Raw genomic sequence first — 18,282 nt, forward strand, 5'->3', positions numbered from 1 at the left:
TATTTAAGCCTTTTGCATGAGATGTCTAGTGAGATTAATGAGTATACATTTTTTGTGTGATTGTTTTAGGCAATCTTTTGCTGTTTTGGTACAGAGACTTGTTAGACATTCGAACTGTTTACTAATGCACGTGTGGGCTAATCTAGCTAGCTAGCTAACGTATCTGGAACTCCCAAAACAGCAAGACAACTGGTAGCTCTCTGTCGGTGTTGGTATACAGTAAGTACAGTGCAGTAAGTTACTGTTCTTGGACGTGTCTCCAGCCCGTCGGAGCTGTTCGCTGCCCGGTCCAGAAGTCACAAGATCCCGGTGAGAGGACAGAAGGAGTTTCTACCGAGCGACTCCGGGAGACAGCGAGAGCGACTGCAGCAGAGTCTGGATGAGCACTGGAGCCTGGTGTCAGAGGAGAGAGTGGAAAGGCTGTGAGTGTGTAGGAGACGTACACACACACACACACATACACACACACTCTCTTACACACACACAGGTGAAAATAGATTAAAACCATTTTGACATTTTCTGCTTGATTGGAAAGTGACCGTTTTTGAGACCCGGGCATCTGGTTTTACCCAGGGTTGGGGATATCACCTAACCCGTCTCCTCGCTGTTTCAGAGGCAACCTGGTGAAGGCTGTATGGATCCCCAGTGAGAGGGTTGTGGAGCTGCAGTCACCAGCTGTAAGTCATTTCTGATACGTCTATCTGAGACCAAGGCTGCAGCTCATCAAGTCCATACAGCCTGGTACTGTCCTGTGCTTTCCTGCCCTTGTCCCCCCATCCCACCCTCTCCTGTCCCCCTCTCCTGTCCCCCTCTCCTGTCCCCTAGTCCTGTCCCCCTCTCCTGTCCCCCTCTCCTGTCCCCTAGTCCTGTCCCCCTCTCCTGTCCCCCTCTCCTGTCCCCCTGTCCTGCCCCTAGTCCTGTCCCCTAGTCCTGCCCCCTCTCCTGTCCCCTAGTCCTGTCCCCCTTTCCTGTCCCCCTTTCCTGTCCCCTAGTCCTGTCCCCCTCTCCTGTCCCCCTGTCCTATCCCCCTCTCCTGTCCCCCTCTCCCTGCCCCACCTGGTCCTGTCCCCCTCTCCTGTCCCCCTCTCCTGTCCCCCTGTCCTGTCCCCCTCTCCCTGCCCCACCTGGTCCTGTCCCCCTCTCCTGTCCCCCTCTCCTGTCCCCCTCTCCTGTCCCCCTCTCCCTGCCCCACCTGGTCCTGTCCTAACCTGAGTGTCTCTGCTCGGCTCCAGGGGAAGTTCTGGCAGACCATGGGCTTCTCTGCTCGGGGGAAGCAGTGTCTCCACCCCGAGGAAGCCCTCTACCTCATGGAGTGTGTGAGTATGACTCCGACAGTAAACCGGAGAACGTGAGTGTCCGCTGTGTGTGGGGGAGTGTACAGTGTAGTGATATGTACGGTACTGGGTGTGTTTGTCACCAGGGCAACCTGCAGGTGTTCCACAGAGAGCTGCCTCTGTCGATCCAGGAGGCCTACGAGAGGTTCCTGTCCTCCACGACTGTGAGCCTTCAGCAGTACCAGGTAAGGCAGGACCAAGTAAGACAGGACCAGGTAAGACAGGACCAGGTAGGACAGGATAGGACCAGTTACCACAGTATAGGACCAGGTAAGGCAGGACCAGGTAGGATAGTACCAGGTAGGACAGGATAGGACCAGTTACCACAGTATAGGACCAGGTAAGGCAGGACCAGGTAGGATAGTAGGCCTACCAGGTAGGACAGGAGGACTTTACTGCCAGGACGGCACCAACTTTACAGATACACAGTTTCACTCCAACACTAGCTATTTCATCAGCATGGGTCCATCTCTGAGTGATTTACAGATTTCAGACATGGGTCCTTTTTCTAAACAGCCTCTTTGTGACGTCTGAAACTGTCTGAGCTGACTGTCTGTGTCCTGCTCCTGACAGGTGTTCGGACATCTGAAGAGACTGGGCTATGTGGTCAACAGGTTTGACATCAGGTACTTATGTACACCAAGTACTAACTGGGTTGTACACTAATGCTGTGTTCATACCAAACGCGAAGCGAATATTTGGCGCGAGATTACATGTAAAGTCAATGCAAATGCTTTTGGTGTGAACACAGCGTAAATACTAACTGGAATGTCTACTGTGGTGGATATGTAACTGGGTTGTATCCTAAATGGGTCTCTCTCCCTCCCCAGTTCGGTGGCGTCCCAGTACGAGAGACAGCTGAACCTGCCTGTGTCACGTGACCGAGGAGGAAGACACGTCAAAAGAAAACGCAGCCCCTCCCCTCCCCCAAGGTGATCTAGAACTTCTTCCGGAACATTCTGCTCATTCATAGTCAACACCATTTGTCATCCGTTAGTCAATTCCATTCTACCTAGTTCCTTAAAGGACACTGATTGGTTCAAACCACTGTTCGGCCACAAGCGCGTAACTTGAAGCCTGGCTAGATGAATCCAGCTGCTGTTCGGCCACAAGCGCGTAACTTGAAGCCTGGCTAGATGAATCCAGCTGCTGTTCGGCCACAAGCGTGTAACTTGAAGCCTGGCTAGATGAATCCAGCTGCCTCGCAGGGTTAGTGAGGGGGCAGCAGCTTGCATGTTGTCCAGCAGAGGGTGTTAGTGGTTTGGACCTGCATTGGGGGCTATTGACAGGGACAGCATCGAAAGGCAGATAGCCGATAGGCTGTTGAGCGACCAATATGATCATCCTAATCAAACTACTGGAAACTGATGGTGGTTCTGGATGTGTGGATGTGAGTTTTGTGGATGTGGGCTTTGTGGATGTGTGTTTGTGGATGTCTGTTTAAGGATGTGGGCTTTGTGGCTGTGTGTTTATGGATGTGGGCTTTGTGGATGTGTGTTTAAGGATGTGGGCTTTGTGGATGTGTGTTTATGGATGTGGGCTTTGTGGATGTGTGTTTAAGGATGTGGGCTTTGTGGATGTGTGTTTATGGATGTGGGCTTTGTGGATGTGTGTTTAAGGATGTGGGCTTTGTGGATGTGTGTTTATGGATGTGGGCTTTGTGGATGTGTGTTTAAGGATGTGGGCTTTGTGGATGTGTGTTTAAGGATGTGGGCTTTGTGGATGTGTGTTTAAGGATGTGGGCTTTGTGGATGTGTGTTTAAGGATGTGGGTCTACCTCTTGTGACTACGTCTGCTTCTGTTGCAGGATCACGGAGACCCAGCAGGGCTCTGCCTCGGGCTCTGCCTCGGAGGAGCCGGGCTCTGCCTCGGAGGAGCCGGGCTCTGCCTCGGAGGAGCCGGGCTCTGCCTTGGAGGAGAGGAGAGAGAGGGATGACGGAGAGAGGAGTGAGAGAAGGGACCGGGTGGAACGAGAAGACAGGAGGGAGAAAGAGAGGAACGACAGGATGGAGGAGAGAGGAGAGGAAGAGGAAACCGAGAGGAAAAAGGAGGAAGGAAAACCTGCCTCTCCCTCACGTCACACAGCCTCTCCACCTAGCGACGTCGCCATGGCAACGTCGCCGGGCACCCCCGGCCTGACTGAGGCTGGCATGGGTCGGAACTGGTGGGCAGGTGAGGACCCATGCCAGGCCGGGACTCACTCACACCCTGCCCCAAACCTGCCTCCCCCCCAGCCCTCCTCCTCCTCCTCTGCTCCTCCTCGCTGGGACTCCATCTCCTTCCCAGACCTGGGCTCCAGGACGGACCTCCCCTCCAGCCTCCCCTCCCCAGAGCCCAGCCTGCTCCCGGGGGCCCTGGCCGTGGGGCCTTGTGCCGTGGCCCCCTGGCTGCGGAGGCTCAGCCTGCGGCAGGTGCACATGTCCCGCGGCGAGCGGGAACGAGAGCGGGACCGCTACCGGAGGGACGTCAACGAGGACCGCGAGGTGCGATGCTGCCGGAACTGGGCGGAGTACCAGCAGCTGCTGGCCCAGCGGAGGGGGCGGAGCCACAGGGATAGACCCGCCCACCTGTGGGAGGGGAAGGTCACGCCCCTCCACGACCCCCGACACCCCACCTCCTGTGGTACGACCTCCACCCTCTGACCGATATATTTACAGTAAACATCTGTGCTGGCTGGTGTGTGCTGTCTGATTGATCCCCTATTGAAAGCTGTGCTGTGTGAGTTTGTTTTTGTTGTGTTTGTATATGTGAGTCACAGTTCATTCACCATCTGCAGCACACAAATGCAGAGCATAGTCAGTACACATACCAAGGTTGATTATAGTGTATACTGTACATCTACAATGAGCTATGTTAAAGGATCTCTGTTTACTCCTATGGGAGGAGGTGTGTGTGTGTGCGTGCGTGCGTGTGTGTGTGCGCATGTGTGGGGGTTGCCCTTTACACAACGTCAGTGTGGGTTGAAATGATACGCTTTCAGAATGTTCTAGAACACTGGAAACGTTCTGTCCTGTGTGCCTTGTCCCCCCCCCCCCCCCCCCCCCTCACCTGTCTGCTGTGTTACAGGTGAGCTGCTGAACAAGATCAGTGTCATCAAACCTTATACACTGACAGATGGAACCTCCAGGTACAGCCCACTCTCTTTCTCCCTCTTTCTCTCTCTTTCTCTCTCTTTCCTTCTCATTCTTTCTCCACTCTTTCTTTCCTCTTCCTTTCTGCCTCTCATTCTCTCTTTCTATCCTTCTTTTTCTTTCTTTCTTTCGCTCTCCCTCTCTGTCGACACTGAAGTTTGTGTAAATATGAAACCACAATGTGAATGGCTGCTTCAGGCCCCAGTGTGTCCTGTTGTGTGTAGAGATGGAGCGTTTGTCTGCAGTGTGTGTGTGTGTGTATATCCAGTGCATATGTGTGTGGTGAGTCAGTTGTGTGTGTGTGTGTGTCTCCAGGGAGCAGGGATCGGGGGGCTGGAGGCTGTGTTTTGATGTCTACCAGCCGGACACAGTGGCTGAGTTCAGGAAGAGCAGCCCAGGGAAGCCTTACTCTCGCATGTGTGTCTGCAGGTCAGGACGTCACACACACACACACGCGCGCGCCTCGCTGCAAAACCGTTTATGACAGGTGGATATAACCATTGTAGTCCAGTCCAGCTAAAATGACTTTTACCTCTCCTAGAAATATAGTATGATCAGAAAAAATGTTTGTAGCTATATGTTTGTGTACAGTATGATGTCTGTATGTGTCCTGGTTCTGACTGTGTGGTGTTGTGTTGCAGCTTCGCAGGGCCAGTACCTGACCTCAGGGTGGTGGAGCAGCTGATGGAGCAGAGCGGAGGTGTTCCTGTTACCTTCGCTGTGGTCGACCACGGAGACATCTCCTTCTACTGCTTCAAACCCTTCCTATTGACCACAGACACTGTCCACTGACCAGACACAACATGACCACAGACACAACATGACCACAGACACAACATGACCACAGACACAACATGACCACAGACACAACATGACCACAGACACAACATGACCACAGACATAACATGACCACAGACAACTAGGAGATAACCTGAGATTGTATAAGAGCTTCATTGCCAAAATAGTTGATTTATAAAGTTGCAGTAGACTTTTAATTAAAAAAATTATCGTTCTTACTGGATCTTTCTGCAGAAGTGTTTTTTTCTTCTTCAAATCCACTGCATGTCACCTGCTCCCTGTAACTACAGTAGAAGTGTTTGAAGTGAACTTACAGACCTACTACTGTTAGAGAAACCTGTTAGAGTTTTACATTGTCTTTCCAGTCCAGAGACAAGCTGGAGTTGGTGTGGTCTGTATGTGAGGAACATGGGAACCCTTGTTAATCTGATTCGGATGTAACTGGACAGGTGAAAGCACATTGGAGGGATAGATCATTATAACTAGGGATAAATATACCACCCATGCACTACTTGACAAATATATCACCAATAAACTAAGCCTGTCAGTCTGTACATGATGCAGGATATATGATCGTACGGAGGGATATTTTAGCAATAGCTCACAGACGGTGACATTCTCATCTAAGCGAAGCAGATTATCATTAATCAAATTGGATTAGTTTGTCATTCATCTGAAGCGAAGTACAAATAGTGCATATGAATAAGAGAAAGGATGGAGACAGATGGATGTACTGTATTAAGTTTTCAAACAAATCCTGGAGAGAGACTGTTGTGTAGAGAGGTGGAGCATCTGCACATCCCTCAGTCAGTCTTGTTGTACAAAGACAAACAGATGCCTACATCTCTATCTGTTGACTTAAATACCGATTATCACTTCCCCTTGTTCAATTCCAAAAGCGAGTTTAACAAACACTATCACACACCCTCTTACGCTCTCTCCCTCTCTCTGACACACACCCTCTTGCTCTCTCTCTCCCTCTCTCTGACACACACATGTTGTGTGTCACAGATATATGGCAGGTCTTGGCAGTGTGTCTGTGCTTAGAGAGCCGGAATGCCTCAGGACTTCACCATGCCTTCTCCCAGCATCCTGACACTGCTCTCTCTCCTGATGGGTGAGTTACACAGGTACACAGGTACACAGAGGGTTCAGCTGACTTGAGAATGTAATACACTCCAGTTAACGACAATAGACAACAGTAGAATGTTATACAATACACTAGACTACAGTATAATATATGACACTACAGTAGAATGCAAAAGAATGCAATTGATTCCTGATTTGTAGATGTATTTGTTTAGCAGATCACAAATCCAGGGTATGGACAAGGGGGGTATTTGAACCCGCAACCTTGTAATCTGTGGTCAAATGGTCTACTAAACTATACCCATGCCCCCTTTAAGTTTTATGCGTTCTCAAATGTAAATGTTCTAGAATGTAAATGTTCTAGAATGTAAATGTTCCAGAATGTAAATGTTCCAGAATGTAAATGTTCTAGAATGTAAATGTTTTAGAATGTAAATGTTTTAGAATGTAAATGTTCCAGAATGTAAATGTTCCAGAATGTAAATGTTCTAGAATGCTCTTCTCTTCTCAGTGACGGAGGTCTCCAGTGTGAGCAAGACAAACTGCTCCTACACACACCTGATGGAACACCTGAATCTTCTGGACACCAACCAGGTTCTGGCTGACGTCCGTCCTGTTGTGAACTGGACGTCCCCCACTGGAGTGAAGATGGACTTGTATGTGTACGGCATTCTGGACGTGGTACGTGGTGTGTAACTTCCTGTTGGGATCTCTGCACTTCCTGGTCCTGTTGTGTGACTCAGCGGTCCTATAGGATTGAGACCAGGATTTTTGTCACGTGTGTTAGTGGTGGCGTGTTGTGCTGGTTGAGGACGCCTTAGTGAAGCAGTGGAAGTAAACACACTCACACCAGTATTCACTCTTATCTAACGCCGCCGTGAATCTGTTTTGTGTGCAGGATGAGAAGTCTCAAACTCTAACTTGTCAGGCATGGAGCAACACGGTAATAATGTTCATCAACGCCAACAATATCAATCAGTCAATACCTATCAATGAATACCTGTCAAATATCCAGAGTTATCAACACCTCTAAACTAATGACTGACATACTGAGGTGGTGCTGGTTCACGATATTCACAGAATAGAGAGATAATGGGATGATTCTCAGTTTGAAACACAGTTGCAAACCGTATTCATTTCCATTCGATAGCCGTTGTCTTCCTCCCCACACAGGGGTGGTTGAACGAGTTCTTATCCTGGAACGAGAGTGACTTCTGTGGGATCGACAAGTTGACCGTGCCCAGGAAGAAGCTATGGGCCCCGGACATATCCATCCAAGAAGAGTGGGTACAATTTCAAATTAATAATGTCACATTAATGATGTATTCTTTTGGAAAACATTTACATTTAGTCATTTAGCAGACGCTCTTATCCAGAGCGACTTACAGGGACATTCCCCTGAGGCAAGTAGGGTGAAGTGCCTTGCCCAAGGACACAACGTCATTTGGCACAGCCAGGAATCGAACCAACAACCTTCTGATTAATAGCCCGACTCCCTAACCACTCAGCCACCTGACTTCCCTGAAAACACACGTGTGTGTGTGTGTGTGGGGTGGATAGATTTGAAACCGGGTGATCTTATGATAGGCGGTGACATTTTTTACAACTGAGCCACCATCACTTTAGTTAGTACAATTATCACACCAGATCACTTTCATACGGTCAAAGGTTCAGGTTTCAGGTGTCACACTGAAAATATTGAAAATATAAATGTTGTATATGTGAGTGGATGGGTGCGCTGAATGGCAGGTCACTAAACAGGAGAGTCTTCTGTGATTCTGTGAACAGGTTCTGTCAAGCATCACTCATGACACCACTGTGATTAGAGACTATATATACATCTGGAAGCATTAGAATGGTTTGAGGTTCAGTCTGGATAAGATAGCTGACCTTTACCCACAGTGATATCATTGTTAAGGTGTATTTGATTTGTCATAGGAGCCATGCCACCAGCTTATTGTCTGTGCCACAGTGCATCAAGCCATGTTTACTGAAAACCTCAGTACAGGGTTAATATTCCAGACAGTGATCTCAAGTTACAAAATATATATTTACTCTTTTCTGAAGCTTGTTTTTTTAACCATCTTAAAAAAACGATTGGCTCGGAGATGAGATTTGCAACAATATCTACAATAGGTAACTCATAAATGGCCATGTGTGTGGCTGCTAAATTAATAAAGGTAATAAATCAAATCTCTTTGTCAGTGAAGTGACATCAGTTCCTGCAGCATCCTGTGATAACACTCATGTCCTGGTTTGATCAGACAAGATGTGATTGCTTGTTATTCGACAGTAAAATTATACATTTGTCTCCCCAACTCACCCCACCCCTCTCACCTCCTAACCTCCACCACTCTCACCTCCTAACCTCCACCCCTCTCACCTCCTAACCTCCACCCCTCTCACCTCCTAACCTCCACCCCTCTCACCTCCTAACCTCCACCCCTCTCACCTCCTAACCTCCACCCCTCTCACCTCCTAACCTCCACCCCTCTCACCTCCTAACCTCCACCCCTCTCACCTCCTAACCTCCACCCCTCTCACCTCCTAACCTCCACCCCTCTCACCTCCTAACCGCCACCCCTCTCACACACTCACCACTTTAACCCCACCCCACACACCACCCACACCCCCTCACCCCACTCTCCCAAACCCACGTCACCCTCCAAACCCCCTTCCCCCACCACCTCCCCCACTCATCCTCTCCCTCCCCCCCCCCCCCCCCCCCCCCCAGTATCTCCAGCACAGACAGCATCACGAAAGGCCCCTATGCCAGCTTGTACTCGAATGGCATTGTGACTGTGATGGATTCCTTAAGACTGAAGACCGCCTGCAACATGGACCTGTACAAGTTCCCCTTTGACGCTCAGACCTGCCAAATGACCGTCACTTCCCTCTCCCACTGCGGTAGGGTTGGCTGGGAGAAATACACATGCTTCATGTGCTGTGTGTGTACCCACACACACTCTCACACACACACACACACACACACACCTACACACACACACTTACACACCTACACACACACATACACACACACACACACTCTCACACACACTCTCACACACACACACACACACACACACACACACACACACACACACACACACACACACACACACACACACACACCTACACACACACTCACACACACACACACACACACACACACACACACCTACACACACACTCACACACACAGCAATCCCATGGACACATACCCAAACACACACTGACACACACACATAAACAAGTAACACACACATACACAAGTGACACACACATATACACACAGCAATCCCATGGACACATACCCAAACACACAGACACTCACTCACACACACACACACTCACACACACAAACACACACACACATTTACACTCAATTCCTTCCAACACCACGTCTGCAGAAGCAGCGATGATGATCGATCGGTGGTCCACGTCCGAGTACCTGAACCAGTTTTCTCGTCAGGTATTGAACAACAAGGGAGAATGGAGTCTGGTGAGCATCAACACCACTAAGGAAAAGAGTATCTACCAGAAGCGTTCCTGGGACAAACTCATATTCAAGGTACCCAGCTAGATGTACTTTAGCAACAAACAAAAAAAGCATAAAAAAGTAAAAGGTAGGATTTTAGGAGAGGTAGGTGATGTTAACAATGAACAATCCCAGTGTAGGGACCCCTCACACTATTGAGTTTAAATACCTCACCCCTCCTTCCTTCCTTCCTTCCTTCCCTCCTTCCCTTCTTCCTTCCTCTCTTCCTTCCTCCAGATAACAATTAAAAGGAGCCCGATGTTATACGTGGGGAACTTCCTGATTCCTCTATTGTACTTCCTGGTTCTGGACTTGGCCTCCTTCTTCATCAACCAGACCAGGGGAGAGAAGCTGAGCTTCAAGATCACCATCCTGCTCTCCATCTCTGTTTTGCTGCTCATCTTCAACGACATCCTGCCCTCCACCGCCAACAAGCTGCCACTCATAGGTCAGAGGTCAAGCCTAAAATGGCCGCCATGGTCACAGCCAACTGTCTGGAAAACGACGTAACGCAAAGTGTTTGTTTGTCCAGCTACCTACTGCATTGTGGTGTTCACCTTGGTGGGCCTCAACCTGCTGGTGACCATGCTGGTGGGTTTCCTGATGGACCTGGAAAGGAAGGAAGGCTGGGATCTCCAGACCCACGCCAGCGTCCAATCAAGTGAGCCCATGTGTGGTGTCATAAAAGATGTCTGCTCCCTCTTTGCAGGAGCGCTCACAGTCTCTCCCCTCCTCTTCTCGGTCTAGTAAACACAAGTGATGTCTGCGCTTTGTGTACATTTACGTGTAAAAAGCGACAGTACATGCGTATGGACATAACCATGTCATTTGGTCCTGGGTTGGTAAGACTTCCTCTTCGACAGAATGTTTTGATGTTCCCAGGTCCTCCAGAGAACGAGGCTGAGAAGGGGGTGCCGACGGAGGCCAGCCCAGAGCAGAAGGCTCCAGGCGGGGGGACGCAGGGGCTGAGTGACTCCCGACTCCTCCAGCTGGCTCTGGAGGAGGTCTGGAGGATCAGACTGGAGGTGGTCTCTGCTGTAGGGGCAGGAGACCACAGGAAGACGGGGTACTGGGAGAGAGTGGCCAAGCGCATAGATACGGTCTACTTCTGCATTTATATAATTTTCACTATTGTGTTCCACGGTTTTCTCTTTATCACATGGATCCAATAACTACATTATGGGCTTGAAATGAAATATACACGTATATGTATTCTTATATATACACCCATGTAAGTGTAAGTGTGTGTCAAAAAAATACATCTTTGTGTGTGAATTTGTGATGATCGTTTACAAGAAATTAGAAAAACATTTGAATAAAAACAGGGCGAAAAACAAAAACACTGTCTTATTTTTTCTTATCTGAAATTATACTATCTATTGCTGTTGTCATATTATTGTACATTCGTATTCACATTACTATATTGATCAAAATACTTGTATTGCAGACTTGGAAACATGCCACTTTTTACCCAGTTGGTATTTAAACCATAACTCCAGAATGTAGGAAAGGAAGGAGACTGTCAGGATCAAACATGATCAGACACACAAAGGACTGCCTTTTTCTATTTATCAGTTCTCTTTTTTCTGCCAACCAGCAGTTGCTTTTTATGTCTGTGTGTTACTCTGTGTCCACTATAAAGAGGAGCTCTCTGATGCACATGATCGTGCAACAGACCATCTCTGCTTCTGTCAGCTGGGTCATTATTGTTTGGTGTTCCCTTCCTCTCCTCCTCTTCCTCTCAGCCAACTGACAAACCACTGGCGTTCCTCCTCCTGCCATCAGGCCAACATCCCAAGACCTCTGTTCCTCAGCTGGGAACGAGGGAACGTGGTCTACAAGACCTCTGTTCCTCAACTGGGAACGAGGGAACGTGGTCTACAAGACCTCTGTTCCTCAGCTGGGAACGAGGGAACAAGGAGTACAAGACCTCTGTTCCTCAGCTGGGAACGAGGGAACGTGGTCTACAAGACCTCTGTTCCTCAGCTGGGAACGTGGTCTACATTCTACAAGACCTAATGAGACATGATTGAGACCTAAGCCTGGTGTTGTGTTGCCATTTATTGTCAGAGGTCTGGTTTTCTCTCCCAATCTGCAGATAGATAATACTTATTAAAATCCATAACTCAACTGAACTTAATCACTCCGTTTATGAAGAGACGGACAAACACTTTCTTCATCACAATCCTCCCCAAGGGGCCTCGGGTGACAACAAACGGGTGTTTACTTTGCATCATCCACAGAGACACACAGAGGAACAAGTGAACCTGCAACCCGATCTGCCGTCAAATGCTTCACCAGCGAGCGATATCTCTGGCGAGCGTCGTGAGTGAAGCAGACTGGCTGGGCTTCTGATTGGTCCTCTTCGGTGTGACGCTGTTCAAACAGCTGACGTTACATCCCAGGGATACATGGCCCCATCTGAGGCCTTCCTCAGTCTGGAGCTGGACCTCTGACTGGGAACCATGATGGCTGGAGGGCTGCTGTTCTGGCTGGCTCTGATGGGTGAGCTGTGTGTGTGTGTGTTGTCTATGTCTGTCTGTCTGTCTGTCTGTCTGACTGTGTCTCTCTGTCTGTCTGTCTATCTATCTATCTATCTATCTATCTATCTATCTATCTGTCTGTCTGTGTCTGTCTGACTGTGTCTGTCTGTCTGTGTCTGTCTGTGTCTGTCTATGTCTGTATGTGTCTGTCTGTCTGTGTCTGTCTGTGTTTGTCTGTCTGTGTCTGTCTGTCTGTGGATTAATCCTGCGCCTCCTCTTCACAGTATGTGATGTGTCCAGTGATAACTGCAGCTATGTTGCTCTCCTGGAAAAGCTGAATCTTATGGAGAAGAATGATTTTCTGGCTAACATCAGGCCTGTGCGGATCATGACCACACGCACCCATGTGAAGGTGGACATGTTCCTCTTAGGGATCCTGGACGTGGTGAGAACCTTCAGTTGTACATCACAGGTTCTCTGGGTGCTGCCAATCAGAAGACTCGGCTAGTAGTTAGCATGATTTTACTGGACATATACAAACATATCATCTTTGCGGTGCACTCTCTAACTGGGAAACCCGACCTGAAACTTTGTCTCGACATCAGTGGCATAGAGCTTAGATATTCCTTATCCCCCTGATAGATTACTCAGCAGCAATGTTAGAACACGAGAGTTCCTTGTCTTACGTAGATACTGTCGAGCACCCTGTAGACGTTGATGAGAGTGACTGGATGGCTGTAACGTGACAGTGGCACATGGCAGTTCTAAACTTGTCGAAAAACACTGGTTCTAATCATGTCTAAAAATCCCTGCTTCTTGTGTCTCCACTCGCTTCTGTTGTGCACCTTTACATCTCCTCCGACAGAATGCCAAGAGCCAGACGCTCACCTGCTCGGTCAGCACCCTCTTAGTGAGTATGAAGTCCTCATTCAGTCCCTGATCACTGCTGCTGCAGGCATTTGAGTGATTGAGAAATATGTTTGTTTACAGAAATATGTGAATGAGAAAATGAGAAAAATTAATTTGACAGCAATGGAAGGGTGAATGACGACGTGGATTGAGAGGTGAATAGATGATTAATGAATGTTTGGGTGAATATTGGATGCATGGTGACTGAATGGATAGGTGAGTGAATTAATTGATGGATAGGCAGGTGAATTAATGTATTAATGGATGTATTGATTGAGTCTTCCCATTTTTAACAGACCTGGGACAATGAGTTCATCTCTTGGGATCCGAAGGAGTTCTGTGGCAAGCGCTCCATCCAAGTCCCTAGAGAGAGGCTCTGGAAACCGGACATAGTCATCCAAGAGGAGTAAGAACCATCTATATCTCTTCCTAAACCCTATTTTAATTCCCCTTTACATAATACTGTAATCATTATGCATTCATTTAGCAGACACTTTTATCTAAAGCCTCGTAAAGAACAGGGGGATTTGAACCTGTGACCTCTGGCCATGCAGTATTTGACAATGAGCTATACTGTACACACACCCTGTCTTTCTCAAGAACTTCATTTCTCTTTATCCTACCATCCTCTCTCATCCTTTCTCTTCAATCTCCCTGTTCTCTTTCCTCCTTCGGTCCGCTCATCTATGTCCCCCTGTCCTCCCGTTCTTATCACTCGATTGTTTTTTATGATTTTAATCAACACTGAACAGACAAAGATGTCAACAAAAAGTGATTAACAAAGGTGCAACACGTTTGAACTAATCGAAGTTTAGTTGGAAGTTACTTTCAAAACCCGCATGTTAAGTTTATCCCAGTCAGGGGTCAACAGTCCACAGCAAACAACAGTTTGAATGGAGCAGCGCTGAAAATTGAATATCCTCTATAATTGATGGTCAATAGTGGAAAGCACTGTTATCATAACAAGCCATCTTTCACCTCTTACCATGAAGAGACTTGACAAAGCCAGCCTTTGTGTGTTCCACTGTGCATACAATGCTTAGTGTATGGTTTCAGAGGAAACCAGGTGCTTTTACATGATGAAAAGGCCTCAAATCTTATTGTGATTTTCTTTCTTAAGTCATCGTAAAGTCACGTGTCATGTCTCGTGGATGTTATTCTGAGAGGTTAGAATAATGATCGATCAACAAAGGACTGTTTGGTTTTTGCAATATGAGATCTGTGTGGGAAAAATCAAGGACTTCCAAAGAGTACACAATATATTCAATAAAATGCAACTTGCAATTATCCAGCCGACCGACATACTATTAAAGCTACGCACTTCTGATCCTTGATCTTCTGCTATACTTATACGCCCTATTTGTACGTAACTTTGGATAAAAAGCCCGACTTCTAAAGGAAAAAGGGTAACATGGTACATGTAAATGTAAAGCCTACCCAGATGTGGTGTTCTGTGTGCCTGCACCCTGCGCAGCATTTCTGACACCGGCAGCACCACGTCCAGTCGGCAGGCACGGGTGTGCCCAGGACTGGTCCAGGTGGTGGACCAGAGGAAGCTGACCACCAGCTGTGGCATGGACATGTACAAGTTCCCCCTGGACCTCCAGATCTGCACTGTCACCTTTTATTCACTCATGAATTATGGTAGGGGTAAATGGACTACAGTGATGGGCAACTTAACAGAGAGTTCTTTTCTGTCATTTGTCTGGAGCTTGTAGTTTTATTTGGTATATTTTGCCTTGGCAGCATTATGACAACAGCGGTAACTTGGTGCTATAGTGAATGACCTGTATATGTGAATAAAATGTACATTATTTCGAAGGTAAGTAAGCTGGTAAAAAATAGCATTACCCATCTTAATAATTATGCTCACACACACCAAAATGCGATATCTTCCATCCAATGTCTTCTTGGCCTAATGTTAAATGTTGCTAAAATTGTTTTGGTATCTGATATTCAATCTCTGTCCGTAGATGACATCACCTTGGAATTATTGATCACAGAAGATTCCAAGAACAACTTCAGCAGAAAGAACTTAAATCAAGGAGAATGGGACTTCCTGTTCATGGAAACCTCTAAGACTAACTTTACAGTGGATGGTGCCACTTGGTGTCAGCTAAAATACAAGGTAGACTGTCTCCTTCGAAACTGACAGATAATAATGCATTCTTTATTCATGTTGTAGTACCTCTACTTTCACCCCATAATCAAGTTGAAGTAGTAAGCTCATTAATCTGTATGAATAATGCCTGTTAGTCCCATCACATCTGGTGCCACTGGTAAGTAGGTGAGTCAGTTAACTGCGTTCAAACCTGAGTCTGAACTCCAGAGAGGGCAAGTGAGGGTGGTAGTGATATTGACAAGAGACGCCTGTAATACAGTATAGTGTACTCACATTCATGTGGATCCAAACAGCTCTCTGACAGTTTGAATCCAAGCTATATCTATATCTATCCTTATGTATTATGTATTCATTTAGCAGACTATATTATCCAAAGTGATAAACCTGCAATCTCTAGATCTGTGGTCAAATACTCGACCACTGACCAATTTTTCCACGGCCGGGAATCGAACCAGCAACCTTCCGATAAGTAGCCCGATTCCCTAACCGCTCAGCCATCTGACACCCATCCCTCCCTCTATGTGTGTCAGATCCACATCCAAAGGAGGCCTCAGCTGTACCTCCTCAACCTGGCCATGCCCATCGTCTTATTTCTGGTTCTGGACTTGGCCTCCTTCTTCATCAACCAGACCAGGGGGGAGAAGCTGAGCTTCAAGATCACCATCCTGCTCTCCATCTCTGTCCTGCTTCTCATCTTCAACGACATCCTGCCCTCCACCGGCGACAAGCTGCCACTCATAGGTCAGAGGTCAAGCCTAAAATGGCCGCCATGGTCACAGCCAATGAAACACTCCTGGAAACCTTAAACAGGGCCCAGAAAGGACAGTGGACTTCATGTGATAAATAAATCTGAGCTTGTTCCGTTGTTTTGGTGACTGTTATCTGTGCCTGTGCCCCCAGCTTTTCACTGCAGCACTATCTTCTTCATGGTGGGTTTAAGCCTGCTGGAGTCCATTCTGGTGGGCTTCTTAGGAGACCTGGACAGCAAGGGGAGCCAGGACTCGGGCGGGGGGAATGGGGACCCCCAGATCCTGAGCTCAGCTACTGGGGGAACAGCACAGGAGAGGGACCCCCATCTGGAGGAGGTGGAAGAGGTGCCACTGGAGGAGAGATCTGATGACCAGAAGGGCAGGAGGCCAGAGGAGCAGGAGACCAGAGGGGCAGGAGGTCAGAGGGAACCTGGGTACTGGGGGAGAGTGGCCAGAGGCATCGACAAGGCCTACTTCTGCTTTTACCTGTTCAGCACAGTGGTCTTCTTCATATACATAAATGTTCAGTGGTTTTTCTAAACGTGTTGGTTCACAGAACTTTTGTGCTTTTCAGTCTTTCTTGTGGAGTCGTCATAAGTTGTGTATCGTATCTTGCAGATGTTTAGAAGAGGTTAGAATGAAGCTGGGTCTGTGTTGGCGCAACCGACTCAGAAAGGATGGGAATTGTACTGTACTTAAGTAGATTTTTCTGGTATGAGTACTTTACTTCAATATTTATTTTCTGACATTTTACTTTCACTCCTTAAATTTTTTACACAAATATCTGTTCTCCCTACTTCACGCACAACAGATGTAAGCTAGTCTACGAAGCTACCATCCAAGATGGCGCCGATGATGGCTGCCTCGGTCGTTAGGTCGTTCTGATTCTGATTCTACCACGAGCAAGGCAGAAGGCAGCAAGAAAAAAAGAGATTACAAAAAAACTTTTGTGTCGTGAAAAAGTTTGGATGGGTTGACAAAATATTTTCAAAACATAATAAGTTTCTAAACTTTTTATGGAAGTCCTTTCTCCTTGTGTAACCGCTTTGTGGTCTTCTCAAACACATTGTGGTCCTTCTGATGTGTGGGGGTTCGGTGTTAAACAGGTTATAAATGTAATCAGTTTCTCATCAAGCTAACCACAATCTGCTCCGAGAAACTAGTACTTCTGTAGCACAGTTACGCATGCAGTAGTATGTGCTGTAATATTGTAGACTGTATTTTGCAATAATATATTATACTGCAAATAAAACTGACTAACTTAATTTTGACCTTTTTTTGTTTTCATTTACTGCAACTTGCTTCCACAATGATTTTCGGGAACACATTTACTAACCAGGCCACTTTCACCCAAACCAGCCACTTTCACCCAAAAACACAGGCCACTTTCACCCAAAAAACACAGGCCACTTTCACCAAAACCAGGCCAAACTTACTAATTGCTAACTATAGCACTTTCGAGGATCGTGTTGTTCAATTGAAATTTGTTTAACTACATGCTCTTCTGGTTCCACCCATTGGCACTTATTTGCTTTTCACAATGTATGCTTCATGTTTGGCTACCCGCAATGTTTTTGGGGTTCATCTCGTTGTTTATGATCATCGACCTATGCAATCTTTGTAAAGCTCTCTCTTATAAGTCGCTTTAGATAAAAGCGTCTGCTAAATGACTAAATGTAAATGTAATTATTCGACTCATTGTTAAGTGTTAATTTAATTACAAGTTATAATAATCGTTACTGTGGGATCAGTAAATTCCAAAGAAGAGGAAATGAATCGCGTGATAAAGAGAGAGGATCTCCAGAAAAGTAGTCAAGTGCTCAGTTTGACAGCTTGCAATTTCGATTCAAATGTCATATGACTTGCTCTGTCTGATAACGCCTCTTTCGGTCACATGACTGGCTATACCCATTAGGTTCATTCGAATGCAAAACACCATAAAATATTGCGTCATGTGACCGACCCAGTTGTAGACTTGTATCAGGTGTAGGTAGGCCAAGGGCAAATATTTTATATTAACGGACTTTGTAAACTGGACGCGCCGAATTTACCCATTTGAACCACCATATCAGAAAGATAAATGATTGAGCACAACGAAGAATACGGCATTTAAAGTTTGGGTTAATGGG

The 18,282-nt window shown here is 47.0% G+C and overlaps 3 protein-coding genes across 8 annotated transcripts in view; all 3 read left to right on the forward strand.

The window, feature by feature from the left end:
• The window catches only part of tsen54 (TSEN54 tRNA splicing endonuclease subunit), a 5,728-nt gene extending 71 nt beyond the window's left edge, over positions 1 to 5,657 (forward strand). Inside the window, exons 2-12 of one of the 3 annotated variants that reach the window (XM_067231639.1) lie at positions 264 to 422; positions 614 to 677; positions 1,233 to 1,316; positions 1,421 to 1,519; positions 1,908 to 1,960; positions 2,165 to 2,266; positions 3,142 to 3,956; positions 4,401 to 4,461; positions 4,781 to 4,894; positions 5,107 to 5,297; positions 5,381 to 5,657. In XM_067231639.1, coding sequence (XP_067087740.1) covers positions 264 to 422; positions 614 to 677; positions 1,233 to 1,316; positions 1,421 to 1,519; positions 1,908 to 1,960; positions 2,165 to 2,266; positions 3,142 to 3,956; positions 4,401 to 4,461; positions 4,781 to 4,894; positions 5,107 to 5,257 — 1,702 coding nt within the window. In that variant the 3' untranslated portion in view covers positions 5,258 to 5,297; positions 5,381 to 5,657. Of the gene's footprint in view, positions 1 to 263; positions 423 to 613; positions 678 to 1,232; positions 1,317 to 1,420; positions 1,520 to 1,907; positions 1,961 to 2,164; positions 2,267 to 3,141; positions 3,957 to 4,400; positions 4,462 to 4,780; positions 4,953 to 5,106 lie in introns of all 3 variants that reach the window. The other 2 variants (XM_067231638.1, XM_067231640.1) reach the window with 2 other exon arrangements.
• A 616-nt stretch (positions 5,658 to 6,273) lies between these two features.
• On the forward strand, positions 6,274 to 11,177 carry LOC136938355 (5-hydroxytryptamine receptor 3A-like). 4 transcript variants are annotated; one of them, XM_067231641.1, is made up of 9 exons: positions 6,274 to 6,380; positions 6,864 to 7,033; positions 7,251 to 7,295; positions 7,526 to 7,635; positions 9,087 to 9,259; positions 9,763 to 9,923; positions 10,128 to 10,338; positions 10,423 to 10,551; positions 10,773 to 11,177. In XM_067231641.1, the coding sequence occupies exons 1-9, from the start codon at positions 6,320 to 6,322 to the stop codon at positions 11,060 to 11,062; spliced, it is 1,350 nt and encodes a 449-aa protein (XP_067087742.1). In that variant the 5' UTR covers positions 6,274 to 6,319; the 3' UTR covers positions 11,063 to 11,177. The 4 variants fall into 4 exon arrangements, with proteins under 4 accessions (XP_067087742.1, XP_067087743.1, XP_067087745.1 ...); XM_067231642.1 differs by having other exon boundaries at positions 9,096 to 9,259; XM_067231644.1 differs by having other exon boundaries at positions 10,754 to 10,922.
• Positions 11,178 to 12,358: 1,181 nt separating this feature from the next.
• On the forward strand, positions 12,359 to 16,693 carry LOC136938352 (5-hydroxytryptamine receptor 3A-like). Its single transcript, XM_067231635.1, has 7 exons — positions 12,359 to 12,395; positions 12,658 to 12,818; positions 13,239 to 13,283; positions 13,579 to 13,688; positions 14,757 to 14,898; positions 15,935 to 16,145; positions 16,305 to 16,693. The coding sequence occupies exons 1-7, from the start codon at positions 12,359 to 12,361 to the stop codon at positions 16,691 to 16,693; spliced, it is 1,095 nt and encodes a 364-aa protein (XP_067087736.1).
• The last annotated feature ends 1,589 nt before the right edge of the window (positions 16,694 to 18,282 follow it).

Source organism: Osmerus mordax (assembly GCF_038355195.1).
Source record: "Osmerus mordax isolate fOsmMor3 chromosome 3 unlocalized genomic scaffold, fOsmMor3.pri SUPER_3_unloc_2, whole genome shotgun sequence".
NCBI lineage: Eukaryota > Metazoa > Chordata > Actinopteri > Osmeriformes > Osmeridae > Osmerus > Osmerus mordax.